Source organism: Lagopus leucura, unplaced genomic scaffold (assembly GCF_019238085.1).
Source record: "Lagopus leucura isolate 7727_CA_CO unplaced genomic scaffold, USGS_WTPT01 Super-Scaffold_100083, whole genome shotgun sequence".
Classification (NCBI taxonomy): Eukaryota; Metazoa; Chordata; class Aves; order Galliformes; family Phasianidae; genus Lagopus; species Lagopus leucura.
This window is the reverse complement of record NW_024962318.1, coordinates 336,212-361,077: the sequence shown is the minus strand read 5'-3', so window position 1 is coordinate 361,077 and position 24,866 is coordinate 336,212. Positions and strand designations below refer to the sequence as shown.

Here is a 24,866-nt window from a genome sequence, read left to right as displayed (position 1 = left end):
TTCAGGAAATAATGTTTGTGTGCTTAGCATTCCAAATGGAAGCGGCCTGTTATTTCAGACCGGCTGACAAATTCCTTGCAAGCACTAGGCTCTGTTGTGGAGCAGAAACTGAATCCAGCTTCCAGTGCAAACACTTGCTATGCAGCCTTCAGTCTGCAAGAGTGCTCCCTTTGCTGCTGTCAGGTTTGATTTAACTCACAAATGTTATTGCAGGTCCGCTGGAGGAGCTGTGCAAAGCAAACCACACGTGCAACTAATAGTGAAACGAATTCCATTTATTCTTTGACAGACTACTGGTAGGAGGAAGATGCCTGGCTCTAAGCTCTGCTACCGCTGCTAAAGGAATTCCAGTGCTGACGTCTGTTTGGAGTACAATGCAGGCAGAAAGCAAGAAGGCCAGAAAGGAAAGAAGGTGTGCAATGGCATTGCATAAATCTGACACTCCTTGCTGTAAGTGATCCATTCTGACCCATTTATTCTCTTAAAACTGAAGACAGGGTTAAGGCTTGCATATCACTGGTAACGCTGTGAAACTCTTTAATTTGCAAGGAGAAAAGCAACAGCAGATGAGACTGAGGTATTCAGTGATGGTAAACAGAAGACTGCTGCGATGCCCTATTTACCTTTTCTATGATAGAGAACAAGAAGGCACTCGTTGAACTTGGAAAGGCAACAATTTACAGTGGAGAAAGGGAAGTACTGCATTCAACCCAGGGGAATCATTGCCACAGGACATTGCCGAGGTAAATAAATCTTATATTACATTTTGATGCAGAAGTATTACTTGCAGCACTGCTGGCTAATCTAAAACAACTGATCTATGTTTTGGAGAATCAGTGGATCACTACAAAGTCATTCTGGGAAGAATCACTAAACTAAGTTAAAAATAAAATTCTTCACTACAATGGAAGGGGACAAGCCCATGAGCACAGGCACACTGTGGGATCGGTGGCTCAGCAGAAGGTACCATTGACTGAAATGGGTGCTCTGGGGAGGTGAGCAAGGACAGTATGTGGCTTCACTGAAAGAGTTAACAGAGTAGAGGTAGATTTTGCATTTCCTAGATTTACAGGGAATCATACTGACAGATTTCCTGGCTGATATTGGCCTATGGCAGTTCCTGCATGCTGAGGTATGAAGATCCATGTGTCTATAACCAGAAACGGGTTCTAAGGTTCAATGAGAACGCTCAAGAATGTGAGAGCAGGGACCATACAAATGCTAAATGACACCCAGCAGCCAGCTGCTGCTTGGCTGCACAGTAGGTAGGGAAGGATTTGGGAGGTAGGACTGGAAGCAGGGGGAGCAGGATTGGATTTCTGGAGGCAAGGCTTAAGCAGAGAACAAAAAGGCCAGGGGGACCAAATTCTAAGTGAAAGAGTGACTGTAGGCCTGAACCCTCAGCATTTGTTAGAACTTAGTGTTGGGAAAAATGCTTCAAATACAGTGACAAGTGTAAATGAAGCTGGGACCAAATTTTCCTCCCAGTTCCTGGATGTCTTCACCCTAGGACAGGTTAAAAAAAAATAAGCATGCATCTCTTGAGACCGCTTCATGGGTAAGCCAGAAGGTACTGACCTCGCTGAATGGTTGTGGTTCATAAAACAAAGCAAACCTAGGGGCTTGAAGCTTGCTCTCCTCCCTGCCTGGTAGGACGAGACTTGGAGCTGTGGGCCCCCACCTCCTAGCCCAGCCTTTTCTCATGCTTTGGTTTCCAAAACAGACGTATGATCTGTTTGCCTGTAGGAGATATTTAAAAGGGCTCTATACATACACCACAAACATAAGCTTAGTTCTGCAAGCTGCTCCATCCCCTTGACACGTGGATAGTCAGAGAAAATACGCAGGAAGCTGCTGCCTCCAGTGGCAGAGGCTGAAGTGGTCCAGAAAGCAATGTATTTCCCCATGGGGGAAAAATGTGATACGTGAAGAGAAATCAGTGCAACCTGACTTCGTTGTGTAAACAGTGTTCTAGCTACACCAGATATAAGGCCAGTGTGTTCTGGTGCCTCCTATTTTTGTAACGGTGGAAACAGAACTGCGTTGTGTAAACAATGTTCACTGTGTTGAGTTTAACCTAAAGGCTCCGCAAAGAAGAACGAGGTGATGTCTGAACTCTGCATGTAAACGGTCCTTTGTTTAACACTGATGTGGAGTCATCTGTATTCGATGGAGTAAGCTGTGTTGGGTGAGAGGTAGTGGGGAAGGACAGCTTCTTCCCCGTTGGCTTCATACAGCGTGGGTATCTTGACTTCTCCTTCTCCATTGAAGGTATTAGCTGCTTTGCCAGAATAGCAGTGTGATCACTTGAAATGGAAGCTGGACTCTCCAAACGTTTAGCCCGAGATGAAAGAGTCTCAACTCCTTCTCAGGGACAGTCCCCTCCCAAAGAGGAACATAGCTCCAGGATCTCAGGGAAGGTCAGTGCTAAGTGTGGCTCCTGATTCACAGATTTAAAAATTAGATAAAATATATCCAGTCTATTAGATGAAAACTTTTCGCTGTACAGGACTGAGACTGGCATGGGAATTTCTGCTGTTCAAGTCTTACAAGTGCTCCTGCCAGAGACCAGAAACCTCCTGTCTGAATCAGCTTTGCAAAGCTTTCAGACCCCAAAGGGAAGTAAGAGTTGTGCGTTTTTAAGGCTCTCCACAGAAGGGTGACTGAAAGATCTGTTCTCCAGTGCTATGTTCAGCTTATTGGAATGCCTGGTGGAAACGTGGCAGCGTGGTTGTGCTCAAGCTTGAGGTGAAGACGGGGGGCAGCGAGTGAAGGGGCCCAAAGTTCAGTGAGGCCCCAGTTCCAGGAGATTCTTGAGGTTGATGTTGCAAAGTGGAAAGCAGTGGCTGTGTCTCCCCCTGTGAGTAGCCCATGACTAATCCCCCTGAAGATACAGGTGGATTGCAAGGAGGAAGATTTAGGGGGAGGAAGCCAAGAAGATGAGAAAAGTCCATGTTAGCAGCACAGAGAGCCTCTGAAAGGTTAGCAGGGCTCTTGGAAAGCAAAGCCTCATCCAGAGCGGGTGGCTGAGGCGAAGAGGACTGAGGCTCACCAGATGAGAGAGACAGGCTGCCAGGGAAGTCTGACAAAAAGCTGTCCACCTCTACTTTGGGTAGTTTCTCAGGCAAATATGAGGTAGATCCAAGCTGATACTTTGGAGGAGGTTGCGGTGGGGAAGAGATAGGAGAAGACGACTCCAGAGGATAGCTCATTCCCATTGGAAGAGAATTGGGAACCAAAGAATGGGGCATCCCTGAGCTTGGCATGGTTTGGAGATGCGTACTGTACATGCCTACAGGCAACATGCCAGGGAAGCTCTTACCACCTATCATGTCTCTGGATGCCATACACAGGACGGGACTCAGCTCTTCTTTGACCGCTACGGATGAGCTGCAGCTTAGAAGACCCAGCATGTCGACTGGCTCTGTCTTAATCTTCAGCAGTTCCTGGGAGTGGCTTTTCTTCATGTGCCTGGTCAGATGATCCTTCCGCCCAAACCTCTGAGCACAGTACTGGCACAGGAAGTCCTTCCGCCCCGTGTGCACTACCAAGTGTCTCCGCACATCTTTCCGGGTGTAGAAGCGTCTGTCGCAGTGGTCACACGGATGCTTCTTTTCCTTAGCTCCACCAGAAGCTCGTCTGGAATGAGCTTTGAGGTGCTCCAGCAGGACTTGGGTGCTTTCAAACGTCTGCAGGCACACCTTGCAGCTGAGATCACCGCTGGCGGCAGCGTGCATGGCCAGGTGTCGCCTGAAGCCGAGCTTTGTGTTGTAGTTCTTGCCACACTCAGGACAGTGGAGGGCCTCCTTGTTGGGATCGTGGGTCTGCAGGTGGTTGCGGAGGTGATCTTTCCGGTGAAACATCTTCTCACAGTACATGCACTGATGAGGCTTCTGAGCAGAGTGAGTGGCCATATGCCTTTTGGGAGAAAAGCACCAAAGTTTAGACTAGTGTCCAACCCCTCAGAGAACGCGTGCTACTTTTCCAAAATGTTCCACGTGTTCTATGCTTCATGCCATCAAAATCCCAGGTGGCATTTTAACTTCACTAACAGATGCAGAACTGGCAGCCTGGGCAGCAGGCACAGAAGCACAGCATTTCATGCACCGGTTAATGAGGCTGTCCCAGCAGTACCTGTCCTCCCTAGTAGGCATCAACTCTGCACATGAACATTTCAGTTGCCTACTTGGTTCCTGTTCTTTAAGTTGAGGGGGAAATGACAATGAAAATTCACGACAAGAAATACGTGTCTGCTGATGAGATAGTTTCATTTCATCAGGAAGCATCAGACTTTGTCGCTGTCTGCTGACAGCTAATATGGACTGATTTTATCTTGGTATGCTATACTGTCTGACACTGTGGTTCATCTAGTCGTCAATTCCCAGTGGAACTCTAATTATTCTATCTAATATTTCAGTGCATAAATGTGAGCTCTACTTCATGCTAGAGCGGCAGTGCCACAGAAATATTTCTGTGATTAAAGCTACAAAGGTAGGGCTTAACAAATGTGAACGCTATTTTCCTTTTCATTTTGTTTTTTTAATCTGTGAACTTCAATTTCTGCTTCAATTTCCTTCTTAGTAAAACGAAAAACATACTGAGCTCAGGATAAACTATTATCTGAAGCTCTCTGCAGGGTGCTTAAAGAGATGCCAAGTATGGTAATGTCTGGGACTCAGCTGCTCTGCAAGGTAACAAGGGCATTCCCCCTCCTCCACCTTCTCAGAAATTCAATCAAAAAAACACGATGGAGGGGTTTTCCCCCCCTCTTCTGGTAGAGGAGCACTGTTCTGCACAGGCACTCAGCAGTTACCTACCTATACAGCTTGTACTTAGATGCAAAGGCTTTGCCACAGTGCAGCTGAGGGCAGTTGTACGGTCTCTGCTCAGAATGAGAAAGCGTGTGAGTTCTCAGCTTGTCCACATTGGTGAAGGAGGTCTCTGATATTTCACATTGGCATTTTCCCTGACTTTCAGTCTCTTCACCTCTTGGCCTATGAACTAATTTCCAGCCTGTCTCCTCGTCCTCCTGCTTTGCATCTTGAATCCAGTTGGGAACACTGGGAAAAAATGCCGTCATGGCAGGCCTAGTACAACATGGCCATGTCAAGCAGAACTCAAGCCTGCAGATGATTCACTTGATGCTGTCTGGGTGCAGTTTCCGTTGGAACCCTCAGTGACCAAACTGCTTTAACAGCAAAACGTCATCATCTGGAATCACAGAAGAATTGGTGTTAAGGCCCTGCATCTTCCACCTGAGCACAAAACACAGGTGAGATTCAACAAGCACACGTGTAGACACTCATGCTGCATGTTCACAGCCTTGGGAAACTCACATCTCCAGAATCCATGTGGCTCTTTTCTCCCTTAACTCCTATCTCACTTGCCTGAATAAAGCTTAAGCTTCTCTGAATAATGTTTTTGCAACCAGTGTTACCTGCTGCACGCATTGTCCTGAAATAAGTGGGTGTCTCCCTGTGCCTCCATGTACCCCACCTTTCCCAGGCTCTTTTTGTGGAATTTCTTCTCATCTTCTTTTTCTATGTTCTTTGTAGTCTGTTCTTCCTTCCTCTTGACCTTTGCTCACATGGCATTCCTTTCTAGAACTTCCCCGAAGAACTAAGGTATGTATGTATTGTTTTTCACCCCACCAGCCTGTTACACTAGTAAGACCACCTCCTAGCAAACCAATCTGCACAACCACTCATAGGTTAACCAGGCTGTGGAAGAAAACTTTGCTTCTGCCAGCAACATCACACCTTTTTCAGGAAGACAGAAAATGCGACTTCTCCTGAGGGTGCTATTAGTCATTGTGCTGTTTTCTATCGCAGGGTAAGTTTTCCCTCTCTGAATTACCCTCTCTGTTGTTCTCCAGTAGTGTTTGTCTTGTCGGTAGAGCGCTGTGTTTCTGTAAGGTTCTACCAGCAGTTACCAGTAAGCAGTTAGCTGGAATAAAAACCTCAGAAAAGATCTCTTTCACCGAATTTAGCTGCCTAAGAAACTCTTCTTAAAATAGCATCAAACCCTCAAGCTCTTTCTTACTCCATGATTGCTTCAGAGGGAGGAGCTTCCTGCCTGTACATCAGCATGAGTGCCAGTTGTGGGCAGGATGTGCAACTGTGAGGGAACTCACCAACCCCCACCACGAAAGTGCACCAGTGAACGTTATAAATAGCTGACACAACAATAACGACAGCCACACAATCCATCACAACACCTGAGTGTCCCCACGGGGTGGAAAGCACCGGGAAACGGGATGGCTTTAAGACAATGTGTCACTAAGCACGAGGTTTAGAAATGTCTGTTAAGAACGGAGTTCAGCTTGGCGCGGGCTGAACCCACACAGGCAGAGCACAATAGAAAAAAAAGGGCAGGCATTGCTGAGGTGCCATTTTGATATAAGCCAGTGCGACGCGACAGCTGCTCCTACCCTTCAAGATGCACAAATCCTGTGGTTCAGAGTGGTCTTCCTTCATAGGTGTCTGAGACTGCAAATATTTCACCTCTGTACGGGACGGGTGCTGGAAAAGATAAATGCTTTCTATTTCCTGTGTCAGAGCTGCGCACACATTCCAAGAGTCTCTGCCATTTTCTCCAGGTATTTACTTCTTTCCCTCTGAACAAGCTCAGCCATCTGTGCTGGTTTCAGAACTACCTGAAGGAAGACAAAATTTGAGAAGTGCTGTCTTTAATAGCATGGTACATGAACTATTGCTCTCTGAGCAGAAACCCAAACACACATGAGTTAAGATACGATAATCTCTGAAACTGATTACTGTAAAATTTAATTAACCTGTCCTTAGAATAGTGAGGTTTTAGCAAGACAAAAGGACTCCACCTATTTGAGACTGTTTCTAATTCTAAAGCCATGTCACAGGACACTCTGACAGCTGCAGAATAAGAAAGAAAAACAGGACAACATGAGGAGCTTGCACATTATCAGTGAACTCTATAGTAACTTGATTCGTTGATTAGTAACAGCAGAAGCACAGTGACACAGACCTTCTGAAGATTAACAACGTAGCTCATGCTTGGCTAGAAAATTCTCTGTACAATCCATTTTTTGTATTCAAAGTATGTTTCCAATGCGCTCACATTGATTCTAATGCTGTAGCCACCAGAGAAACAGTCACTACAGCACAGACACACTTCACCTCCACTTGTTCTCTTCTTTCAGACCATAGCATTGGTACCAGCACTGAAGAAACTCTCTATCCTAAGAAAGTCCCACTCTAGTCCATAAAATTACTTCTAGCCTATGCAGCTCCTGAAAACCCTGATAGGAGTAGTACAGAAAACTGCCATCACCAGATGAATCTTTCCTATGCTTCAGTTATACAGAGGTTGAGAAGTTTTCACAGTGAACATCAAGTTCAAAAAAACGTCCACCTGAGGACTGGTCTCCCACTAGCTGGCAGTTCACAAGACATATTTCACTGCTACTGTGTCAAATGCTACTGTGTCAAAGTGTCAGCTTTGTGTAAATTTAAGAAAGTCCCTGGCATAAAATCCTTTGCCTTGCTTTGACGGTTTTTTCCAGTAGTTACACCTCAAAGAGTGGTTCAGTCATTTAGCACTGCTGCACAGCTTCTGCCCCTGGACAGCCTTACAGTGCCACAGAACTGGGACCTGTACAAAATAATAGGAAAAACTAAGAGGAGTCTGGATGGGTTCACTGACCACCAGCTGAGCTGTGTCAGCCCCACTGCAGCAGATTGGCAGAAGTAAGGAAGCCAGGACAACAGCCCTGCCTGACGAGTCCCATATTGCGTAGCTGCAGTTTCTCTTTTCTAGAGAGCATTGCTGGTGTATAATTTGAGTTTGTTCACCCTTGTGTCTGGTGGGTCTTGCTGTGCCAGGAGTCCTTTCCCCCCTGAACACAGAGGCAGCACTCTTGTGTTCACAACTCTCCTGGGATTGGTGGGGTTGGCCATGGGGCTCTGCGTCTCCACCTGGTTCTGTATGGAGCTGGCCCAGCTATGCAGTATGGAGCCTCTGAAGGAACTCACCCCAATGAAAAGTAATTTATTTTTAAGTTTTTCCTCTCTGAGCTGCATCAGTGCCCCATTCAGGTTTCCTTTGCTAATTTAAGTTGTTCAGGCTTCTACTTGCTCAGGTGGAAGGCACCAGCAAGACAGGAAAAAGCAGAGAGCTGTAATTCTGATGGAAGCTCAGTGTTAGCCTGGAGCTGGGCTCAGTGCAGCTCCTGGCAGAACTGGCACCTGCCAGGCACAGGAGCATGGGCTCCATCCTTCCCCACAGTCACTCCAATAAAGTGACCACAACATGGCAGCATTGCTGCTCATACCGAAACACAGCCACCCCCAGCCCCATTATAGGATCCTAATCGAGTTCTGCTCCAACTCCGATTGCAAAGTGCTACTGCCAGACCTCACACTGTTGGTATGACTCTTCCGTATCTTCTGTCATTTTCCAACATTGTTCTCACATCAGCAGTGTTGACCTGGTTGCAGTCCTTCAGTACTGCCTTTGCCAACACTACAGTCAGGTGTGAAAATCACTTTTCTCCCTCCTCACACACGCGGGGCTGCTCTGCCCCTGTGGTTACAACCACACATCCAACACACGCGGCACTGGGATCCCCTATGCCAACTCTTATTTCCTCACAGTAAACAACTCTGGTTGCTCCATGATTTGCAAGTAGAACTCCAGCTCCAACCTCAGCCTCACCTCTCTGCCTGACCCCGGGTGCACCTTGGACGTTCCCCTCGCATGTATACAAGGCTCCCTTTCAAATCAAACGGTTCTATGGCTCTGTAATATCTGAAGCTCCACTCAGAGCCCCTTTGGCCACACGGGTGCTTTTCCCTCCTGAACCTCCTTCGCGGACCGTTTCATCCCCCAAATCCCTACCGATCTCCCCACTGACAGCGCATAGAGGAAACATAAAGGCCGAACCGATTCCGAACCGCGGGGAACCCCGCACGCAAAATGGCTCCGGGGCAACTTATCCCCCAAATCTCTACTTCCACTCATATGGCTCTGAAGGACCGAACGCCTACAGCCGGCAGAGGGAAACAGCGGAACCGCCGGTCCCACCGAGAATCTCCCGCCCTACTGAAGGCCCCTCGTGCCGCCCCCTCCCCGTTTCCATGGCGCAGCGCTGAGGGGAGGGCGGGAGGAGGGCCGGGCCTACGTCCCCCAGCTGCCCCCTCACGCCCCTCTCTCACACCTCGCTCTGAGGAGAAACCCGGCCGCGGAGGGGAGGGGGCCGCCCCGACGCCGCCCCCGGGCCGGTTCCGCTGCCCGCACTCACCCCATTCCCCCGGGCCCCGCCAGGCGCGGCTCCGGCCCAGGCCGCGGCGGCCCCATTGTGCGGGGCATTGTGGGAGTGACGTCACGAGCCCTACTTCCGCCCCGATGGCGGCCGCTTCCGGTTAGAGCGGCCGTGCCGGAGCGCGCGGGGCATGCCGGGACAGGGTGCTATCCCGCCGCTGCTGCTTCTGCTGCTGCCGCCGCCGCCATGGTTCCGCTGGCCGGCGCCGCTCTCTTCCTTGTGACGGTAACGGTGGCGGCGGGCGGCTGGGATGCAGCCGGCTACCTGCTGTACTGCCCCTGCATGGGTGAGGCCCTCCCTCCGCCGCTGGGCCCGGTGCAGAGGTCCCGGCGAAGGCTGAAGCCTGCTCTCCCTTCCTCCCGCAGGCCGCTTCGGGAACCAGGCCGAGCATTTCCTGGGCGCCCTGGCCTTCGCCCGAGCCCTCAACCGCACCCTGGCCGTGCCGCCCTGGATCGAGTACCGGCACCACCGCCCGCCCTACACCAACGTGAGCCAGGAACGGGGAGTGGGGGGCGGGCAGAGCCGGGGAGAGCCTCGTGGTTGGGTGGGGGATCCCGGGTCCCCGAGTGAAGCTGTCTTTGCCTCGTAGCTGCACGTTCCCTACGAGGAGTACTTCAAGCTGGAGCCCCTCATGCAGTACCACCGCGTGTTCAGCTTGGAGCAGTTCATGGAGCAGCTGGCACCGCAGCACTGGCCTCCCGGCAGGAGAGTGGCGTACTGCTTTGAGGCTGCGGCGCAGAGGAGTGCTGACAAAAGCACCTGTCCCATGAAGGTGAGCTCCTCCTGCACCCCCATAGCCTGCCTGGATCTTGCAGGCCTTCCAAAAGGAGCAGTTGCCTCCTGCTGCTTGCCATTCATTTGCAAACCTGGGAGCTGTCGGTCCCAAATCACTCTGTGTGCATTCCTTTCACTCTGTGCATTCCTTTCACTGTGTGCCTAGCTGCACCTTCCTGCCTTTCTTTGTCAGCAAGTATGGGGTTCATGAAGGTTGTAAGCGTGAGTTATGTTGCTTCAGAGTTGGTTGTGACTGCAAGGAGAACAAATTTAGAACAAAAAAGGCTTCTTTTCTGGTCCTCGCTTGTTCCCATATGCAGTGTAGTTGTTCAGCTATAAGTTGTAAAGCTGTCTCTTTAAAAGCAAGTTTGTGAACGGCGGTGTTCTTTTTCTTTTCAATTTCCTTTGCCTTACTTCTCCGTTAACTTTATTCAGTGTTTCACTTTCTTCCCGTGGAGCTGATGTGGGCACACAGGCTGCGATATTCGTCTGCATTCTTCCAGTAACAGAGGAGTAATTTGACTTCTCAGCTCAGGATCTTGTTCAATCTGTCTTTCAGCCCTGTGTGTATTGAGCGAATGCTTCTCTCTCCTTTGCAGGATGGAAACCCATTTGGTCCATTCTGGGATCAGTTCAAAGTGGATTTTGATAAGTCTGAACTCTTCAAGGGGATCTCCTTCAGTTCTGCATACAGGGACCATTGGCTCCAAAGGTAGCATGAAGCTGGAGAAGTGTGGGCTTTCAGAATCACTCAGGAAAACAGTTCTTCTAGTCACTCTGTAGAGCCATCATAATTTGAGGAGGAGATTGAAGTGATTACGTAGCAATATAACAAAAACATTAATACTTTTTTCATGAATTGTTCATTGAGCAGGCTCTTCCTGTGGGCATTAAATAGGAACTCCTTTGGGCTGATGGATTTCTGAGCCGTGCTGATCATGAACTGTTTTGCTGCTTGCTTCGTGTTTACTGAGTCATAAGTGACTTTAGTCATATCAGTATGTTTGGGTGACATAATTGCTCTAGCCTGGGATGAAGACATAAGCTAAATTACCACTCGTTGCTTCGTGTTTCAGATTGCTGTCCTTTTATCTTCAAATAGCACTTTTTGTTATTTGTTACCAGGTATGAGGTAAAAGGTGGTAATCACAGAATCACAGAATTGTAGGGGTTGGAAGGGACCTCCAGAGATGGAGTTTTATGTCAGTGTTCTGTTCCTGTAGCAAAATGATTAGGATTTATCTTGTGTAAGTTTGGTATAAAAGATACTGTATATCTCAGGGTGTTCAGTTTCCATTCTGACCTTCACAAACTCACTTGCAGTGCTCTCTGTGCTTAATTAGGCACGCAGAATTGCTATATTCCCGTATTCCTGTCTGTTTCCCCTTAGGTTTCCACCATCTGAGCACCCTGTACTTGCTTTACCTGGAGCTCCAGCCCAGTTTCCAGTCTTAGAGGAGCACCGACCGCTCCATAAGTACATGGTGTGGTCTGATGAAATGGTGAAGAAAGGAGAAGCCTACATTCATTCTCTGCTGGTTAGGCCCTACGTAGGAATTCACCTGAGGATTGGCTCAGATTGGGTATGGTTCCTCTGTAAGGCTTGTTGCTGTAACCCATGGAATTGCTGTAGGTGGGGGTGACTAACATTCAGCAGAAAAACACTTGGAATAGGAACTGCCCTTCTGAAGCCTGATTGTATTTACATTCAGCAGCTCACAGTGTTTGAGTGCTGGAAATGCTGCTGGGATTCCTCCTACAGACAGATTGTAATGCTGCTGGCAGTGGTGAGGGACTTGCTGTTTTCATTCTAACATCTTTTCTTTTCTTCCAACAGAAAAATGCTTGTAACATGTTAAAGGATGGGACGGCTGGGTCTCACTTCATGGCTTCACCTCAGTGTGTGGGCTATGACCGCAGCACTGCTGTGCCCCTTACCATGGACATGTGCCTGCCAGACCTCAAAGAGATCAAGCGTGCTCTCAAGGTCTGGGTGAAAAAGACAGAAGCCAAATCTGTTTATATTGCTACTGATTCTGAGCCCTACACAAAGGAAATACAGCAGTTCTTCCAAGGAAGGGTAAGTCTTCCAGAAACTTGATCCAGCAAAAGTGCTTCAGTAAAAACTGTCCTCAGATTCTGATATGTTACTCCCACAGACAGCAGGCACAGTTGTGTAATAGATCTCCAGGGACATCAGGTTTAATAATCTAAGGTGTCAAAGTAGCCTGTTGTTGAAATAAGAGTCAAACTTCCTAGTGAGTGAGTGGAAAGATTGGGCAGAGGTTGGCACGCTGGGGTTGGCTGCTTGTCTTTGAGGGGCAAAGTGTCCTGAAGCATTTGGAATCTTGTGCTGAAACGAACACCAGTAATGCCTCTCTGAGGACCTCAGCCTGTCTTCATGCTTTCTGGACTCCATTTTAATTCTGTAGATTATAAGGGAGAAATGCAAGATGTGATGAGACACATTTATCTCTAGGTGATCTTTCAAAAAGGATTTGACCTTTATCTACTCATAGATGAATTATAGGGCAACTTAGGGCAGAATCCACTCTTTTTGTGTTGTATGTTCCCATTTCTAGTGTGATGTGAAGACAGACATTTGGGTGTTTAGATGTTTAGATTCATTTACTTTCCTTCTTTTTCTCCACAGATCAAAGTTGTAAGCTTGCAGCCAGAGGTGGCTCAGATCGACTTGTACATCCTTGGCCAATCTGATCACTTCATTGGGAACTGTGTCTCTTCATTTACTGCATTTGTAAAAAGAGAGCGCGATGTGCATGGAAAACCCTCTTCATTTTTTGGCATGGACCACCCTCCAAGGTTACGGGACGAATTCTGACCGAAAGAGGAGCAGGCTTGATGGTTCTCAGGGCTCTAAACCTGGTGCCTCGCTGTGGGACCATGCTGGTGTTGATCACTCTGTGCAGAGCGTGCTGCCTGGTTGTGGCAGAGATGTTTCCAACCCTTGGATACTTTGCACAGTCACTCTTCTGTCTGACTTCACTTCTGTGATACCAGACAGAAAAGAAATTCAAAATCATGTAGTTTATTGGAAACTGTAAACTATATGTAGTTATTAAGACGTAGTTTATATAGCTCTCCATCCTCTTTTGGGTGGGCTTGCCAACAATTATGAAGAAGCTGCTCAAATTATTGTTTTTTTTCTTCTCATTATTAATTTTATCTGGAAATGTCATTAAGCTTCTTATTGTCCAAAACTGATCATAAGTTTCTTTTCAGGTGCAAAGTATATTCAGGAATGTTGTGGTCCCTGAATAGGAGTGCAAGATGAAGCTTAGGATTGGAAATTGTAAGGTCTGGGTTTTATTGAGTGCCATTGCCTTACTGGACCCACATCACCTCAGTGCCTCTTTTTCCATTCCCTGTAAAGAGATTTAATCCCCTCTTACAGCAGCGCTGTGAGAAGGAGCATTTGTGGGGCACAGTGATCTCAGTGGTGCTGGAGAAGTAGGGTGGTGGTGTGTCTACACGTGGCAGTTGTCCTTTTGTTGGACACAGATGGGAAATCTCTCCTAGGCAGGCAGAGTTTGGAGACGTAGGGCTTTGTAGCTGTCGATGGTGGAGGTCTGTAATAGAAGTCTAACTGTTCTTAGGTCAAAACATCTGAAGTAGCTGGCATGGGGATTGGTGTAAATCATCCTCAGGTCTTTGGTAGCGGTTTGGGGGTTTTATTTTTTTTTTTCTTTATTTTTGTACTTTGTGAAAATAGTCCCTCTGACAGCAGAATTCCTGCCTGTAGGGTTCGCTCCCAGCACGGCCAACTGGGAACAGGCAGCAACAAGACAAACATTTGGGTGATGCAGGCCGTTTGGCCCGGTGCAGTTTGGGTGCGGCAAGTCCCAATTTGCCCGACTTCTTTTCTTAATCCCGTCCTTTGACTGGTGCTCTGCAGCACACAGGGCTCTGCTTCAGCTCCGTGTCAGCTGGTTGTGCCTCTGCACTGCTGGGCTCTCAGAGGAGCCCGGGGCGAGCGGAGAAAGGTCCGAGTGCTGCAGGGCGCTGAGGTGCGCCTTCCCTCCCTCTGGAGAATGGAGGGTTTGTTGTTTTTTAAGCAAATGTGTTATTTTTTTAATAACAATAAAATCGGTTTTGTATTCACTCGCGTGCCACTGACATTCCTTTCTTTCCCCCCATCCCCGCACGCCTCAGAGCTGTGGCAGCGGGCGGCGCGCGCCCCGCCAACCCTTTGTGGCGGCGCCGCGGGGCGGGAGCGCGTTGCTAAGGAAGTGCGCGAGGGGCGGCGGCCGCTCCCACCCCTCCACTTCCGGTGCCGCGGGAGGAGGCGGCCGCGGGGCTCCATGGTGACGGCGCAGGTGAGTGCGGCCCGGCCCGGTGGGCCGAGGTGTCCCCGTAGAGGCGGGACTGAGCGCGAGCGACGGGCGGAGGGCTGGCGCTTGACAGCGGGAGCGAAGCGGCCCGGACTGGGCTCCCGTGCTTAGAACAGAGCGGGGAAGGAGCGAAGGACAAAAGCGGCCGGGCCGGGATGTGTCAGCTCCGAGATCGGGGAGGTTTGAGCCGTGAGAGAGCGGTGGTGGATTTGGGGGTGCCTGCAGCGAGGTGAGGAGTGACGGAACGCGGAGGGTCTTTCTGAGGGGAGCCGCGGGTCCGAGGCCACGGACCGGGCTGGGCGCCGTGTGCCTGCCGTGCTCGCAGCCCCGCTGCCGGCCGGGCCCGGTACCGAGCGCTGCTGCCGGCCGGGTTGCTGCTCCCCTCACAAGCAGCCATTCCTTGTGAGAAACCGCACGGAATCACAGCGCTTATAAGGGACCTCTGGAGATCTGCTGGTCCGACCCCAAAAAGCTGGGTGTTTGTTAGGAGCGATTTCTTCTCTGAAGAGCAGTGATGTGCTGGTGCAGCTGCCCAGGGAGTGGTGGGGTCGCTGTCCTTGGAGATGTGGGTTCTGGAGATGTGGCCCTGAGGGACGTGGGCAGTTGGCACTGCGTACTGGGCGTCTTGAAGGTCTTCCTTAACAACGGTATGGTTCTAACTGCTCTGCTCAGTTTGCTGCATGCTGTGGTCATTGTGAGTCTGCCTCCAAATGCATTCACTACACCCTGAGCCATACCTGGGCACTCAGGAAGCAGATGAGCTGCTCAGCCAGGGCTGCAGCTCACTGCCTCACCGTGCCCAAATGGAGCAGTGGAAGTTGTCCTCTTCATTGTTGGTTGGTGTTGGAGTGCAGCTCACTGCGGTGATGTACTCACCTAGCTGGTTTGCTTGACAATATTTGCAAGCACAATGACTGTGCTACATCTGGCTGCCTTGATGATTTGCTTTGTGGTCAGCTTGATTGCATGGCTTTGTGAAAACGTTGGTGTAAGAATTTCTGTCTCTCGATTCTTGGAAGAATGTAAAGGTAACATCAGCTTTCCCTGGTGTGGAAACATAACATTCAGGGGATGAAAAATGGGCAGACTATTTAATGATGTTATTTTGAATCCTCGCGGCTGCTGTTTGGAACATCTATTGTGCTGTAAGTGGGCTTCTAGGAAGCAGCTTCACGAGTTTTAATTCATGAAAAAGCTTTTGGGCGGCATTCCAATGCACTAGTGTTGCTTCAGAAAAAAAAGGGTGTAGGTTTTAAGCCTGTAGCGGCAGGATGGTCCTGATGATGCACCACATCATCGCAGATGTGAGTTAATTGTAACATAAAGGTCTCATAAAAATGAAGAGTTTTCTTCGGTACACTGGAGGTGTAAAAAGAGGACACTCAGAAAATACCACATTGATATCTTGATAAGTGGGTGAAGCGCTTAATGAAAGCACCTGACTGATTCCCTTTCAAGCTGTATTCCAGGCAGTATGGACAGAGCAACTCTGTACTGGATTTTCAAAGTAGGAGATTTACATCAAAAAGCTAAATGATGCCAAAATCCTGCTTGAATAGATGAGTGGAATCTTTGACTATTGGCAAAATTGCCATCTGTAGGAAACTGCCTTTGTTTATTCCTCTTTTTTTTTTGTTTTAGGCTTCTAGCACTGGATCATCTGTCGTCACATCAGCCACAGACCTGCTGCCATGTCTAAGTTAAAGAGCTCTGAGTCTGTTCGGGTGGTGGTTCGATGCCGGCCGATGAACAGCAAGGAGAAGTCAGCTTCATATGAAAAGGTTGTTAATGTGGATGTCAAATTAGGGCAGGTCTCGGTGAAGAATCCACGGGGAACATCTCATGAACTGCCTAAAACTTTCACCTTTGATGCTGTGTACGACTGGAATTCCAAACAGGTTGAACTCTACGATGAGACCTTCAGACCTCTTGTGGACTCTGTTCTGCAAGGTTTCAATGGGACAATCTTTGCTTATGGGCAGACTGGAACGGGGAAAACCTACACGATGGAGGGGGTGCGTGGTGATCCTGAAAAAAGAGGGGTCATCCCCAATTCTTTTGAGCACATCTTCACCCACATCTCTAGATCTCAAAATCAGCAGTACCTAGTTAGAGCTTCTTATCTGGAAATATACCAAGAAGAAATCAGAGACTTGTTATCAAAGGATCAATCCAAACGGCTGGAGTTAAAAGAGAGGCCAGACACAGGTGTATACGTGAAGGATTTGTCTTCCTTCGTTACAAAAAGTGTCAAAGAGATAGAGCATGTCATGAACGTGGGAAACCAGAATCGCTCCGTTGGTGCCACCAACATGAATGAACACAGCTCTCGATCTCACGCCATTTTTGTGATCACTATCGAATGCAGTGAGCTGGGACTCGATGGAGAGAATCACATCCGTGTCGGAAAACTCAACCTGGTAGACCTTGCAGGCAGCGAGCGCCAAGCTAAGACTGGAGCACAGGGGGAGAGGTTAAAGGAAGCTACAAAAATCAACCTCTCTCTTTCAGCTTTGGGCAACGTTATATCTGCCCTAGTAGATGGCAAAAGCACACACATTCCGTACCGGGACTCAAAGCTAACTAGGTTACTCCAAGACTCATTAGGTGGCAATGCCAAGACCGTGATGGTGGCCAATATAGGCCCTGCCTCTTACAATGTAGAGGAGACTCTCACGACGCTGAGATATGCCAATCGTGCCAAAAACATCAAGAACAAGCCAAGAGTGAATGAGGATCCTAAGGATGCTCTGCTGCGTGAATTCCAGGAAGAAATCGCGCGACTCAAGGCACAGCTGGAGAAGCGGTCTATTGGCAAAAGAAAGAGGAGGGAAAGGAGGAGAGAGGGTGGGGAAGAAGAGGAGGATACTGAGGAGGGTGAGGATGAAGGGGATGACAAAGATGACTATTGGAGAGAGCAACAAGAGAAGCTGGAGATTGAAAAGAAAGCTATTGTTGAGGACCACAGCTTGGTAGCCGAAGAAAAGATGAGACTGCTGAAAGAGAAGGAGAAGAAAATGGAGGACTTGAGGCGAGAGAAGGAAGCAACAGAAATGCTGAGTGCTAAAATCAAGGTAGAATTCTTTGCTGTGCTTTCGTACTTCTTACAAGCAATTTAGATAGGCTATGGGGAGAATAGCTGGTTGCTTAATTTGGAAGAATATTTCAAAAGCTTTCCAGAATAGTGATTTGTGTTTGATCAGAAGATTTTGTTGCGTTTCCACCATTAATTACGTTCTTCAATATTCATGAGTTGTTGCATTGTTCTTATGTGCTGGTCTTGTGGAATCTTCAGCAATCTGCACAGTAAGACGTGATGATACATCTTATCACAAGCTGTGAAACAAACAATGCTTCATTGTGCAACAGATCATTAACAAGTTTTTTTTTACGTAGAATATGCATTTTAGTTCTTCAGATAGGCCACACTGCAGGAGTTTGTAATTCTAAGCAAGTTATGGCTTCATTGACTCCTACTTTTTGTAGGGATGTTTAGAAATAGCCATTCTCATAGCATCTGACTTACAAGAGAATGTTAAGTAAGGGAGGTGTCCTCGTGAAGAAGTTGGAGAAGTAGAGAAAGTCGGGTTCTGTAGGAAAGACTTTGTTATCTGGTCACCAGGAGGGAAACGTACAACCTTGTCTTTTTCTTTCAGGCAATGGAAAGCAAACTTCTGGTGGGAGGGAAAAATATTGTGGATCACACAAACGAGCAGCAGAAAATCCTGGAACAGAAACGACAGGAGATTGCAGAACAGGTACAAGCAGCAGCGTTAGTTACTGTGTACCAAAAAACCCAGCCCAAACCTACCTGCAGAACTTTTATAAAAGGTTGTATGAGGAGAAAAGGCAAGAAAGTTTGCACAGGGCTAACCCTGGCATTGCTTTAATGGCAACTGTTGATTTCAAAAGAAGGGGCAAGGGCTTGCATCCTATTTGTTGCGTGAAATTGGTAGAGGAGGTTTGTAATAGTTCTCTTCCAGTTTTTCACATGGAACTTTTATATGCTGTGTCTGTAAGTGAAGAATTAATTGGAAGGCCTCAGACTGTGACAGCTGTTAACTCAGGAGAAAAGGTGCTTATTATATGATAGAAGCTTATTTTCTGTTATGCATTCTTTGTTGTATGAATTGATTTAAAAAAAAAAATTTAAACACAGCGTTTAATTACTTTAATTAAAGCTTGAGCACTTATTCACGCTATCTGATTCCAATAGACCCTTCAGCAGGATAAAGGCAAAGAAGAGCTAATGCTTCTGGTATTTCTAAGGCAAGAGATAGGAAGAACTAGAAGCTAAAGCAAAAGCCCTGGAGCCCAGGGAAGTAAAAGCCTCCCGAGTGTTGGATTCGTGCAGTCAGCCTGGAGGTAGCAGGGCAGTTGTGGTCTCTGACTTTTTGTACCTGGCATTCTTCAGAAACGTCGGGAGCGGGAGATCCAGCAGCAGATGGAAAGTCGGGATGAGGAAACACTGGAGCTGAAGGAGACCTACAGTTCTCTTCAGCAAGAGGTGGATATAAAGACCAAGAAACTTAAAAAGGTAAAGAGAACGTGAGTCCACATCTCGTGGCTTAAATAAAACCAGCCTGTGTGTGAGAATGTTCCCCTGAACATTGGAAATTTGTGACTTTGGCTCCTGTGGTCTATTCCAGTTATTTTCCAAGCTGCAAGCTGTGAAGGCAGAGATCCATGATCTCCAAGAAGAGCACATCAAGGAGCGCCAGGAACTGGAACAGACCCAGAATGAGCTTACCAGGGAACTAAAGCTGAAGTGAGTCCCTTCACTTCATTGCCTGCTGGTAACTGTAACAGAGATTGTTTCTATGGGTGGGGAGTAAAAGGAGGGACTGAATTCATATGCTTGCAGAACAAGATTTAAACAGGAGAAAGCTAAAACGTTCCTCCCTTTTCCAGGGCTGTATTAATTCCCAGGGAGAGGAGCAGTGGAGAGTCATCTGCTAACTGTATTTCTTGTGTATTTCCCATTTTTGTGGTTGTATGCAGGCACTTGATTATTGAAAATTTTATTCCTTTGGAAGAAAAGAATAAGATCATGAACAGGTCATTCTTTGATGAAGAGGAAGACCAGTGGAAACTGCATCCCATAACCCGTCTGGAGTGAGTGTACTTGTGATTTTCTAATTAAGATCAAATCCTAGGTCACATAAAGCCCTCTAGTTGCCAAAAACAAGGTACTCCAACAGAGAAAATCGTGGTTTTGAAACAGCCTTCCAGAGTTCTTATGTATTCTTGCTGTGTTGTAAAACAAAGTTTTCATTCATCTAAGTAGGTCAAATAAAATAGGAATATACAGTTTGGAAAATTTCTTCTAAGTGAGCCTGACATTTAAATGTAAAATATGTGTAACACTGCGTGCACCATTTAATATCAGTAAGCTCTTATCATATTTGTTGTCTGATTTGGTTAAGAAAGCTCTCAAAAATTATGATGTGAGAGCTGTGGATAGATCCTACCTCTTTACAGGGGAGGTTCTGTAAAGTAAACTTAGAATGTTAGGTGCAGCTGTGTGCATCTGTGGCCTCTGTGATAAAAATTATGCAGAAATCCCTCGTTTCATGCAGGGAACAGATGCAGATGCCAAGGGATAACAATCTTACCTTCTCATCTCTGTCTGTAGGAAGAGCTGTTCTGGGAAATGCAGTCTAGGTAGTTTCTGCTTGCTTGAAATACATCTCCAAATGTTTTACCTCATAAACTCCAAGAAGTCTTCACTTTTGGTGTATGATAGACTGAATATGTGTTTTCTAGTAACCAGCAAATGATGAAAAGACCAGTGTCTGCTGTAGGATACAAAAGGCCGCTGAGCCAGCATGCCAGGACGTCCATGATGATTCGTCCAGAGGCTCGGTACAGGGTAAGCCCAGATGTGGCTACAGCCTTCATACATTCACCTTCCTAATCAGAGAAATGTAAATTTCAGAGGATTGTTCTTTGATGGGACGTACAGAGTGTCTTGCATGTATTTATAATGTCCTGCAGAATAAGTTTCCAGAGGAAAAGAAACCATTTGTATGAAAGTGTATAGGCTTTAATTCCACTTGTACTTCCTCAGGCAGAGAATATTGTATTACTGGAACTTGACATGCCCAGCCGAACAACAAGAGACTACGAAGGTCCAGCCATTGCTCCCAAAGTCCAGGCAGCTCTAGAAGCAGCTTTGCAGGATGAAGACGAGATCCAGGTGGATGCTTCAACCTTTGAGAGCACTTCAAATAAAAAACCAAAATCCAGGTGAGTCAAATGTTTTAGTAAGTAGACTAGCAGATAGAGTTACAAATACAATTGCTTTCTGTCTACATTCTCATCAGTAAAGCTATGGCTAACTTGGCTGTAAAGCAGAAATAGAAAGAAAGGAACATAGGGTAGTAGAGAAAGCTGGGACTGATTAGAAAATAAATCCAGTATAAAGAAAAAAAAATAACCAACAGCTTTGGAAGATTAATTTTGACATGTAACAGGTGACATTGTTGGGGCTTTTTGTTTATTTTTTCATTTTTACTTCTTCAGGCCTAAAACTGGAAGGAAATCAGGGGGATCCTCTTCAGCAGGCACCCATAGTTCTCAGCTCTACCCACAGTCCCGAGGGCTGGTTCCAAAGTAAAACCAGCAATTCCTCTCCAGGGCGTGAACAGCTTTTGCCTTCTGAGAGCAGAGACAAGTAAAAAGCTGCAGAGAGACCTCCCAGCCAGACTCCAACCCCTTTCCCCTGGAGGTGGCCTCTTTGCTGTTTAACTGACTTGTGCCAGTCCAGGTACACTGAGCCACAGGAAGATACGTGTTTGCAATTCAGCATTTGGCCTCTGTAGGAAACAGATTTTAGTTAGGAAATCAGAAATGCATGAGGTACGTTACAGTGTATTAGAAGCAATGGGAAGCATGGGGATCACCTCACAGCGTCACCATCTCTCCTCCTGCACTAGCCCTTTTGCTGCACTTGGCTTTTTTGTTGGGCGGTAAGAAGACAGAGTTGAAAGTCATCTCAACAGAACCACCGCTCCAGAGCTTCATAGTGAGAATGAAATGAGGTTAAAAAGCAGAGGATCCACCCAAACTTGACTAGGTGCAGTTTTTCCTCTTCCTGCTTGAAAGACTGGCATCATCATTTGGGGTTAAGAAGTTGATCTGAACGGGCAGATCGGCAGCTGTCAGCATGTACTCACCACCAGATAGCTGTGCCTCCCTTTCAAACTGTAGGACAAAAAAGGGACTTCAAAGAATTTTGTTGCTTTCTAGGCAGGAAGCAATAGAAATTGAAGTCCTTGTTTACAAGCATAAGTTTAGCTCCACTAAACTGACCTCCTACAGATCACACCCCTACCAACAAGAACCACCTTGTCAAAGAATACACCTGCATTCCAGTGCCAGCTCCACAGCTTGCTTCCTCTTTGTTGCCTCCATCTTCTTCCCTGGCATTTGAAACCAGTATCCACACTTTGAACGGTGGTGTGGTGCATGGCAACTTTCTCAGACCTCCCACTGGTGGCAGGAAATGTAGCACTGGCATGGAGCTATAGGGCTGCCTCTGCTCTCCCCTGTAAGCTGGGTCGAGGGTAGAGCACCGTGACAAGAAGCCATCTGTGCACTGTTCTTGTAAGTATGGTCCCTTCCCTTGGTGTCTAAGGAGCTTCAACACACGGTACTCTTTGTGCCTCACCCATTCCATATTAGAAGCTTGTCCCCTGCACCTCCCGCACCAGGCAGGGCCCAGTGGGAGTGAAAGCACATAAAGCCAAGTCTGTATAATGAAATCTGGTACTAAATCCAGGGGTTGTAGTTTGAAAACAAGGGAGGAAGAACTCCTGCTTCTGATGGTCTCTGCAAGCTGCCCTTTGACTTAAGCAGGCTACTGTAAAGCTGCAGGCTCGTGTGGCAGGGTTGAGGGAGATGGAGCTGCCATGTTGAAGACAGTAAGGTGTCCCTGTCTAGTGTTGCACAGCTCATTCATAAGTTTTAGTTTGTTGTATATTGAGACTTGGGATGTTACATTTTTCTGGTTGCTGTTGGCTGTCATCCTATGAATGTTTTTACCTATTTCCTCTCCTTCACTGATGACTTCCTCCAGACTGACATGTGTGAGTGTCTGAGGACTTGCCTGGTTTTAGAAATGCTCTGATATATGGACTCTACCTTGTGTGCTCGTTACGTATCTGCTGAGTGACTTCACCCAGGCTGGAGAACTCCATTATATCTGACCCCCATGAGCAGAAGGAACTGAACACTCAGCACAGCTCACCTCTGCATCTTGCGGGCACGGTGCCTCGGTGAGCCAGCTGCCCGGGTGGGCATGGTTAAACTCTAAGTCAGCTGCTTTGATTCGTGGAGTGCTTTTCTGGATCACAAGATTAATATATATATATATACACACACATATATATATTTTAGTTTTGGTGGAGGAAAGATGAGATTGCCTGTAACTGAGAGAGCAGTCATCTGACAAATTTCTTTCAACTAGAACGTGGAAACCTGGCATAATCTTCCTTTTTATAAAGTGCTGTTTATGTACAGAGAGCCTTTTAATTAGCTCTTGTTGCATAATATAATGTCACCTTCTCTTCCCTCTCCTCCGTCTTTCTCTCTAGCTCATAACCTTCTGTACTTTGACATTTTAAAAGATGATTGTATGCTGTAAATGCTCAGAGAACTGAAATGAAACAAGGGGGTTTTACAACCTGTCAGAGCAACTTAATATATATACATGTGTCTGTACATACCTATATGTACATGTATGTTTAACGTGGATATGCACACACAGCCACAGCTGTGTTTGCACACTCACACCCTTCCTCAGTCACCACAGTTCCATAGGGAATTCTATGTTACATTCAAATGCTGGAAACTCCCCTTGTGGCAGGACCAGGATGGTGGAAATTACAGTGCAAACCCAAACTGTTCTCGTTTCAATGTTGACAAGCTAGCTGGTTGATATGTCAGAAAGGCTCTGCTTTTAATTCTGTAGAAATTCATTAGCAAGGTGAAAGAAGTTCAGTAGGATGGAAAAAAGAATAAAATTGCATATTTAGTCATTGTATTGAAATCAGAGCTGTGGTTAGAGGTTTGGTTAGTGTGCTACAGATTGTTACAGAAGCTTTTAGATTCACATTTCGATGGACTTACCCATGAGCAGATACTTGGTGGCACTGATATTAAGGGAAGTGCGTTGTCTTAAGCTCTACAAAACAAACCAAGCACTGGGTTAAAGTTTTTAATGAACATTCCTGCCAAGCTTTGCGTGCCTCTGGGTGTTATCTGAACCATCTGGGCTTCCTGCAGGTTAACTGCCAAAGACAGGAAATCCAGCAGACTCCTGCAAGAGGCCCTGGGACATTGTGCACAGCCCCAGCTTTTCTCATGGGGACCTTTTACATCCTTATCCTCGCTCTGATCTGTATAATGGGATCTGTACTTCCAAAACAGCGACGTGCAGCAGAAGCGGCCCTCTGGTTCTGGCAGCAGCACTGAGGTGTAAGAGCTCAAGCACTTTCTTAAAATCCTTACTACAGATTGGATGCCTTTTTAACAATACTGCCATGCTGCTCCAATCTTCTCAGACACATACCTTTGTGACAGCGTTTTAGCTGCATTACACAGATCAGAGCAGGCTTCTGTTCGCTGGAGATGCACTGAGGTTCGGAGACACCCGCAGCCCTGCAGTCCTTTCCCGTGTGACGTCCGGGCTTTAAACCATTCCATTCGTGCTGCGTTAAAGCACAGATTGGCGAACGGAACCTGCACAAAGCCCAGCGCCAGGCTGAGGTGTGCTGCCATAACACGGCGCTGCCCGCCTTCCCCATCCCTTGGCTTTGACACCGGGGGTCCCGCTGCCCCCCCCCGCGCCCATCCCCTCCCGACGATAATTCCGCCCGTATTTATTTGTTTTTTGTTTTTTTTTTTCCGTCTAGGAATGTAAAATGACCCTAAAACACAGCGCGTAATAAACTCAATCAGATTTATCGCATCGCAACGCGCCACTTTTCATCCTTCGCTTGTCAGCCGCCTCCGGGCCGCTTCAATTCGCGTTCTACCGAAGCCGTCCGGTTACGGTACGCTCCATGCTGCGGGCGGCCCCGACGCAGCGCCGCCCCACAATGCCCAGCGGCGCGCGACGCCCTCTGGGAGCTGTAGTCCTCCGGGGGGGCGGGGCCGCGCCGTCTCGGCGCAGCCGCCTACGGCTCCCGGCGGCCTTCGCGCTTTGTTTTCCTTCAAACGGCGCCCGGCCCCTCCGCTCGCGGCTCGCCGTGTCCCACCGCGGCCGCCGTCGCCGAGCCCCGCCCCTTTCGCCCCGCTCCGAGCCCTTTGACCCCGTTGTTATGTCGGGCCCGAGCCGCCGCCGCCGCCGTCTCCTCCCGTAGCGCCCGGAGCCGCCCCCGCCGCGCGCCCCGCTCCGCCCCACCCCGCGCGCTCCGCCGCCCGCGCGCGCCCGCCCC

The 24,866-nt window shown here is 47.7% G+C and overlaps 3 protein-coding genes and 1 long non-coding RNA gene across 6 annotated transcripts; 2 read left to right on the top strand and 2 right to left on the bottom strand.

Moving 5' to 3' along the window:
* Positions 1 to 259: 259 nt before the first annotated feature.
* On the bottom strand, positions 260 to 9,330 carry PLAGL2 (PLAG1 like zinc finger 2). The gene is made up of 4 exons (XM_042887442.1): positions 9,278 to 9,330; positions 6,431 to 6,655; positions 4,818 to 5,211; positions 260 to 3,918 (listed from the first exon to the last, which is right to left on the bottom strand). Exons 3-4 carry the CDS (start codon positions 5,078 to 5,080, stop codon positions 2,697 to 2,699), a joined length of 1,485 nt encoding a protein of 494 aa, XP_042743376.1. The 5' UTR covers positions 5,081 to 5,211; positions 6,431 to 6,655; positions 9,278 to 9,330; the 3' UTR covers positions 260 to 2,696.
* A 94-nt stretch (positions 9,331 to 9,424) lies between these two features.
* On the top strand, positions 9,425 to 14,194 carry POFUT1 (protein O-fucosyltransferase 1). Of its 2 annotated transcripts, none has more exons than XM_042887420.1 (7): positions 9,425 to 9,572; positions 9,664 to 9,785; positions 9,888 to 10,070; positions 10,672 to 10,784; positions 11,463 to 11,655; positions 11,910 to 12,152; positions 12,726 to 14,194. In XM_042887420.1, exons 1-7 carry the CDS (start codon positions 9,485 to 9,487, stop codon positions 12,912 to 12,914), a joined length of 1,131 nt encoding a protein of 376 aa, XP_042743354.1. In that variant the 5' UTR covers positions 9,425 to 9,484; the 3' UTR covers positions 12,915 to 14,194. The 2 variants fall into 2 exon arrangements, with proteins under 2 accessions (XP_042743354.1, XP_042743353.1); XM_042887419.1 differs by having other exon boundaries at positions 9,425 to 9,584.
* Positions 14,195 to 14,357: 163 nt separating this feature from the next.
* On the top strand, positions 14,358 to 24,397 carry KIF3B (kinesin family member 3B). Its single transcript, XM_042887429.1, has 9 exons — positions 14,358 to 14,409; positions 16,066 to 17,498; positions 18,081 to 18,182; positions 18,839 to 18,961; positions 19,074 to 19,192; positions 19,426 to 19,539; positions 20,191 to 20,296; positions 20,495 to 20,673; positions 20,950 to 24,397. Exons 2-9 carry the CDS (start codon positions 16,116 to 16,118, stop codon positions 21,041 to 21,043), a joined length of 2,220 nt encoding a protein of 739 aa, XP_042743363.1. The 5' UTR covers positions 14,358 to 14,409; positions 16,066 to 16,115; the 3' UTR covers positions 21,044 to 24,397.
* On the bottom strand, positions 16,981 to 24,260 carry LOC122188812. 2 transcript variants are annotated; one of them, XR_006181647.1, is made up of 5 exons: positions 23,999 to 24,260; positions 23,557 to 23,611; positions 18,825 to 20,648; positions 17,951 to 18,437; positions 16,981 to 17,760 (listed from the first exon to the last, which is right to left on the bottom strand). It is a non-coding gene; the product is annotated as an uncharacterized LOC122188812 (long non-coding RNA). The 2 variants fall into 2 exon arrangements; XR_006181646.1 differs by lacking the exons at positions 16,981 to 17,760; positions 17,951 to 18,437 and having other exon boundaries at positions 18,590 to 20,648.
* Positions 24,398 to 24,866: the final 469 nt, after the last annotated feature.

Bases quoted from the DNA above. Each gene is read 5' to 3' on its own strand.
- KIF3B (XM_042887429.1), top strand. From the start codon at position 16,116: ATGTCTAAGTTAAAGAGCTCTGAGTCTGTTCGGGTGGTGGTTCGATGC. The intron at 17,499-18,080 runs GTAGAATTCTTT...TTTTTCTTTCAG, and splicing joins TGCTGAGTGCTAAAATCAAG to GCAATGGAAAGCAAACTTCT. The intron at 18,962-19,073 runs GTAAAGAGAACG...GGTCTATTCCAG, and splicing joins AGACCAAGAAACTTAAAAAG to TTATTTTCCAAGCTGCAAGC.
- POFUT1 (XM_042887419.1), top strand. From the start codon at position 9,485: ATGGTTCCGCTGGCCGGCGCCGCTCTCTTCCTTGTGACGGTAACGGTG. The intron at 9,786-9,887 runs GTGAGCCAGGAA...TTTGCCTCGTAG, and splicing joins ACCGCCCGCCCTACACCAAC to CTGCACGTTCCCTACGAGGA. The intron at 11,656-11,909 runs GTATGGTTCCTC...TTCTTCCAACAG, and splicing joins TGAGGATTGGCTCAGATTGG to AAAAATGCTTGTAACATGTT.
- PLAGL2 (XM_042887442.1), bottom strand. From the start codon at position 5,080: ATGACGGCATTTTTTCCCAGTGTTCCCAACTGGATTCAAGATGCAAAG. The intron at 3,919-4,817 runs GTAGGTAACTGC...TTCTCCCAAAAG, and splicing joins TCTAAGTACAAGCTGTATAG to GCATATGGCCACTCACTCTG.